The 6,283-nt window shown below is 42.5% G+C and overlaps 1 protein-coding gene across 2 annotated transcripts in view; it reads left to right on the top strand.

Moving 5' to 3' along the window:
- LOC116699513 (transmembrane 6 superfamily member 2) overlaps positions 1-5,377 on the top strand; it is a 7,627-nt gene extending 2,250 nt beyond the window's left edge. The window contains exons 4-10 of one of the 2 annotated variants that reach the window (XM_032532148.1): positions 778-881; positions 962-1,041; positions 3,130-3,254; positions 3,587-3,688; positions 3,795-3,887; positions 3,975-4,094; positions 4,175-5,377. In XM_032532148.1, the coding sequence (XP_032388039.1) occupies positions 778-881; positions 962-1,041; positions 3,130-3,254; positions 3,587-3,688; positions 3,795-3,887; positions 3,975-4,094; positions 4,175-4,384 (834 nt within the window). In that variant the 3' untranslated portion in view covers positions 4,385-5,377. Of the gene's footprint in view, positions 1-777; positions 882-961; positions 1,042-3,129; positions 3,255-3,586; positions 3,689-3,794; positions 3,892-3,974; positions 4,095-4,174 lie in introns of both variants that reach the window. The other variant, XM_032532147.1, reaches the window with a different exon arrangement.
- The last annotated feature ends 906 nt before the right edge of the window (positions 5,378-6,283 follow it).

Below are 6,283 nucleotides of genomic sequence, written 5' to 3'. Positions count from 1 at the left end.
GGCTATTTTAATTCCAAAGGCCAAGGGAACTTTATCGGCATGCATAGTATCCTGGACCCATTAAATAACTGGCCTTTAAAAATAAAAATCTGCCTGTCTCCATGGGAATTTAACATGGGCGGTGTATACTTATGCCCCTGCATTTTAACATACGGGGGTGTATACTTATTCTCCCTGTATTTTAACATAGGGGGGTGTATACTTATGCCCCCTGTATTTTAACATAGGGGGGTGTATATTTATGCCCCCTGTGTTTTAACATAGGGGGGTGTATACTTATGCCCCCTGTATTTTAACATAGGGGTGTGTATACTTATGCCCCCAGTATTTTAACATAGGGGTGTGTATATTATGCCCCCTGTGTTTTAACATAGGGGGGTGTATACTTATGCCCCCTGTATTTTAACATAGGGGGGTGCTTATTATGCCCCCAGTATTTTAACATAGGGGGGTGTATACTTATGCTCCCTGTATTTTAACATAGGGGTGTGTATCCTTATGCTCCCTGTATTTTAACACAGGGGGGGGGGGTGTACTTATGCCCCTCTATTTTAAGGAAGAACATTTATTTATGTACAATACATTATTCATTCACAAAGAAAATTGGTGTCCTTAAAAGATTGGATTTTCCTAATTTTTTTCAGTTAAGGCATCAACATCAATTTCCAAAAGATGTTTTTTTATTCCTCTTTTTAATCAACTTTAGCCTGGGTGTGTAAACGTGTTCTAGCCACTGGGATGTGTCAAAAGTCAAAGTCGCTCATGCCGTTTGTTCAGGGTGAGCCTCATCTAAGAACCGCCTATGCCGTGATGACGTCTTACTGGGAAGGTGTCGTTCACTTGCTCCTCTTCCTCACCATCATCCACCGCATGTTCAGAGGGTAAGCTGTGACATCACCATCAGAAACCCGTCGCTATGTGTTCAGTGAGTCCTCTAATGATGGATTTCCTGTCCACGCAGGAAGTCCTATCGTAGCCTGGGGCTGCTGTGGGCCGGCTCCTCATCGGCCATCATTGTACACATCCCGGGAGTGGTTATTGGTAAGTGCTGCCTATTCCATTCCATGGTTCTCAGCAGGAAACCGATGGAGTGCTTTCTCCAGGTGGGAGTGAGTCCTTACCTCAGTGAAGGAGTTTAAGGCTGAATCCCATTCCTCCCCTACCCTACCCTTGGCCTTACCCCTACCCCTTGGCCCTGAAACCAAGGGTAGGGGTAAGGGGTAAAACATCCCCTATGAATTGGGACCCACTGGTGACATCACCATACAGTATTGAATCACAACCTCCAAGATGCCGTCTAGGTCGTTGATTGTGTGGTTTGGACAACAGTGTTATATATTTTATAGTTATTTAGGTTCACTTTGGTAGTGCAGAGTACTTATCTGTGTAGTACTTAGGTCTGTTTGCAATACAAATGGTATACACATGCATGTGTACATATACTACTATACACCCTGTATACATGGTGGTGTATATCTGTTTCAGTTATCACCGTTTTGAATGTCATGATGTTCACAAAAACATTTTGTGACAAAAATCTGTCTTTATTGGTGATAAATGAACATAACAGGCAAAAACGTACATAAAATAATTTACAGAACCATTGTCAACTATAGAACCATAACTAAACTGTCGCACACAATAAAAGGCACTCTATGTGTAAAACTAAAAAAATAACACAAGACCAAACAAATACACACAAACACTACACTGTTGTAGCTACAGCTGCTCTGATATTCCAGACCAGTCTGGAGCCTTTGGCCAGTAACCCCCACTCACATATCATCAGTGTCCGTATCAAAACCAAACAACTATAACAAGTGCATGAACAATGACCAGGAATTAATTAAATATTACAATAATAGTAGGCTACCAATGCAATAATGATGGGTACAACATAACATATGAATTAGGAACGTCTGCTCTTTTGCAGCCCCAACTGGATCAGCTGCTGTGTCCTCCTGTGTCTCCTGTGTGAGACAGGGCGGTATATGTTAGCACGAAGCGATGTATCATAACCGTTAATATATATATCTAGCTATACAATCTATGCGATCTATACAGTCCATTCAAGGCAGAAATATGTGGGACTGTTCAACGTTAGCGTTAGCGATTAGCGTTAGCGATTAGCGTTAGAGCATTGCAAGCTAGCGATTTTTAAAAAGTTTCAGTTAGGAACATGGGTACACATGTACAGGACTGCATAGACACAAAAAACCGACTGTCGTAACTTTTTAATCAATATTTAAGCTGAAAGTACTTACATTCATGTTCTCTTGGTTGATGCAGCAGCCACACACTGCCTGTGTTTTCTAGTGAGGTCGCGTCCACACTAGATCCGTAGGGTTATAAGCCCTTGATCTAGCCCTACCCCTAGCTCGTAATACGTATTGGCCCGGCACTAGGTGCCGCGTGAACGCGCAAAGGTAGGGGAAGGGGTAGGGAAGGGGAAGGGGAAGGACTGGGATCAGCCTAAGTACCTTGGGGTCTTGTTGCGAGTGAGGGGACCATGGAGCGGAGATATTGGGGGAATCGGAGCAGCGGGTGCGGTATTACATTCCGTTTATCGCACCGTTGTGACGAAAAGAGAGCTGAGCCAGAAGGCAAAGCTTCGATCTACCGCGGCAATTTTGTTCCTACCTCACCTATGGTCATGAAGGTTGGGTCATGACCGAAAGAACGAGATCCAGGGTACAAGCGGCCGAAATGGGTTTCCTCAGGAGGGGGGCTGGGGTCTCCTTTAGAGATAGGGGAGAAGCTCAGTCATCCGAGAGGAGCTCGGTAGAGCTGCTGCTCTTCGCGTTGAAAGGCCAGTTGAGGTGGTTTGGGCCTCTGGTAAGGATGCCTCCTGGGCGCCTCCCTAGGGAGGGGTCCAGCACGTCCAGCTGGGAGAGGCCTGGGGAAGACCCAGGACTAGGTGGAGAATTATATCTCCAACCTGGCCTGGAACGCTCGGGATCCCCAGTGGAGCTGGTTGATGTGGCTCGGGAAAGGGAAGTTTGGGGTCCTGCTGCCCCACTCGACCCAATACCGGATAAGCGGATGAAGATGGATGGATGGATGGATGCCTATTGATCCATCACCTATCACCTTGCATCTGTTTATGTTACTGATGTCTCGTCTGTGCAGGTAAATACGGGTCTAACATTCAACCAGCCTTTTGGAGGAATGTCCCCTTCTTCTTGGTGCCTTTCTGGGCGGCCTCGCTGCTATTTAGCCGACCCAGAGAGATGCCAGTCGTGACAGCAGACAAGGTAAATATCTGCAGATGAGACATTTACAATCTTCTACATGTCTAGAGAAGTGGTGTCCAACCTATTTTTTCTTTTTAGATTGTCTAATTTGAGCTATTGTCAGAGGAGGAAAGTTTTTAAAGGCAAAACAACATTTTTTTTCTTTCCTCACTCTGACAATAATCTGACAACCCGTGAATGCAAGATAACAGAATTTCACGAGAAGTTGTTACGATAAATACGTACAATGCCTATGCAAATCTGCCTATTGGTCAGGCTTTATTGACCCGTTCAAGTACTGAAATTGCAGATATGGAATGTTCGGTACTGAGATTTCTTCCTGTGTCGACTAGATTATAGCAGAGCAGAAGAAAGGATTGCTGTCTCGACCTGTTGACCTGCTTCTGTCTCTTCTGTTACTTGGAGCGATGGCCTTCTCTGTTTTCAGAGGCTTTGTGAGTAAAACTACTAATCTGTCCAGCATTACTGGTGAATTTACTGAGACACGAGGTCACATGTGTAGTATGGGTACCATAAGTGTGTCATCGTGCTCTGCTCCAGGTGGTGCTGGACTGTCCTCTCGACGCCTGCTTCACCTACGTCTACCAGTACGAGCCCTACCTTAAAGACCCCGTTGGCTTTCCAAGAGTCATGGTCAGTCCGGAGAAAAATACACCAGATATATTCAAATGTTTTGTACATTCTTTTTTAAAATGATAAGTGATCTTTTTGTTCCTGCAGATGCTGGTGTATCTTTTCTATGCTCTTCCCCTGCTGACTGTCTTCATCTATGGTCTGAAAACACCTGGATGCAGCTGGATGTTGGACTGGACCATCTTCTTAGCCGGGGCCATGGCTCAGGTAACTGTGGTTATTAATGTTGCTTTAATTAATATTCCTTAAAAAAGTGTAAAGATGACTTCCTCCTGATTATCTCTCAGACCCAGTGGTGCCATATCGGAGCATCTCTGCACTCCCGCACTCCCTTCACGTACCGGGTCCCAGCAGACAAATGGTGGCCTGTTATCACCCTCAATGTGCTGCTGGCTGCTGTGCCGGCTCTGCTGGCCCTGCGCTGCCACAACAACCCCACTTATTTCCTGAAACCTGTTCCCGAGGGACAGACCATCAACGAAAAGAAGAAAAACTAGACTAGACCGCACACCAGCCACGGACTGTTGAGGAATACTTCACGCTGTGCTGAGTCTAACGTTTTCTGAGGACTTTCTTTGGCGCACGAACTGAATTAAACACACTTTATCAACTTAAAACTCCGGTGAAATCTTAAAAATCAGTCAGAAATCAGTCCCCTCGCACAGCAGCAGCACTCCCTGCATGAACTATTGGACCCTGATAAGAAGGCTGTTGATTGAGTTGAGGACTGTGATCAGCTTTCAGGTGACTCATGTAGATAACCAGTTGGTAGCTTCCCTAACTAAGACTATTAACCTGGATTATAGTTTGGCAACGCACTACTGGAGAGTAACAGTCAGCATTATGCATCTTTTTGTATGCAGAAATCCACACCACAGCTGGAAGTTGGTTTCTCCTGACCTAAAATTCAGTTTCAATTGTTTAAAAACAGTGAATATAAGCAAACGACTCACTGAATGCTTGAAATGCAACTAAACTAAAAGTTGAGGATAAGTTAGATAACAGCAGATGCTATTCAAATGGAGAATTCGATGGGGCCCTATATTGTGTCAAATATTTGATGACATTCATTCTGTCACCGGGGCAGCAACCAACAATTACATTCTTAATTATTTAATCATTTGGTCGAGAAAATAAGGCATCATAATTTCCAAAAGCTCATGGTGACATTGTTTTGTCTGATTTCCAGCTCAAAACCCCAAAGACGTTCAGTTTACAATGTCTGAAAAAAAGCTGAAACCAGAGAATATTTTGTGTATTTGCTTGATAAGTGACTTAAATGATAATCAAAAATAATTATGTCCAGCAACTAATTGAGTCATCAATTTTTACCATAGTTCTGACTTCATCTTAGAGCGGTTATCCATGTTTTTATGTTCCAACAACTTTATTTTGTACAATAAAAACAAATGGAGCTCTGAATTGGGCTTGTTTTTGGATTCATGGGATACAGATTATTTGAACCAGGTATTGGCTGGTAGTTTCTAAAATAAACCGAGCAGTTTGCTGGAGGATTGTCTCTTCACATGTCAATATTGTCTCTGGTTAGTAATGTCATTGAGTCCTGTGAGTTAACTTTGCTGCAGTTTCCAAACTGACAAGACCTGAACCCTGAATTAAGTGGAGCCGCGACAGCAAACATGATACATTGTTGTATATGTTATATTTAATTCTCTCATGGTGGATCAACATGGTTGCTCTTTTCTCATCAGTTGTGGGCTGAAGTTCACCCTTTGTATTTAAAAGTTATTGTTTTAAAATGGAGGATATCAATGTTTTTAGATGCAGTGACCTGAAATTTGATTTTGGTCATTTGCATCAACAATTTAATACATTTTCCCAATTGAATGTTGTCATGGTAGAGGAAAGAAAAGTAAAGGAAAAATCATTTTGGGCCACATGCAAGTGGTTTTAAATGAATACAAATATACAATAATTGCTTGATTATACATCAAAATATTTTTTAGGATTTAGGATTTTTAAGATTTTAGGGAGTTTTTCCCATTTCCCATACAGGGCCAAAAAGGGCTCCCTGGACTTTAAGACAAGTGTGTAGGATTAAGTGGCACATAGCGATGGGTTTCCAGATTGCAATTAACTAAATAACCCTCCTCCAAAATTGTGTCTATATTGCCAATAAAACTGATTCTGATTATTGTATGTTTTGTAATTTTTTTATATTGTATGATCAAGTTTTAAATACTATCAACTTTGCCTCTTCATTAATTCTTCATTCATTCCTACTAAGTTTAATGTAATAGTACGATTGGTATCATGGTTGTTAAAGTTGTTAAAGGTTAGAGGATTGTAAAAAAGAATGTTCGGGTAACGTTCCCTAAAGGTTGCAACGTTAGGATAACGTTAGGGGAACGTTCGCTAAAGGTTGCAACGTTAGG

Source organism: Etheostoma spectabile, chromosome 12 (assembly GCF_008692095.1).
Source record: "Etheostoma spectabile isolate EspeVRDwgs_2016 chromosome 12, UIUC_Espe_1.0, whole genome shotgun sequence".
NCBI lineage: Eukaryota > Metazoa > Chordata > Actinopteri > Perciformes > Percidae > Etheostoma > Etheostoma spectabile.
The sequence above is the reverse complement of the archived record's forward strand: the minus strand, read 5'-3'. Positions and strand labels throughout refer to the sequence as shown.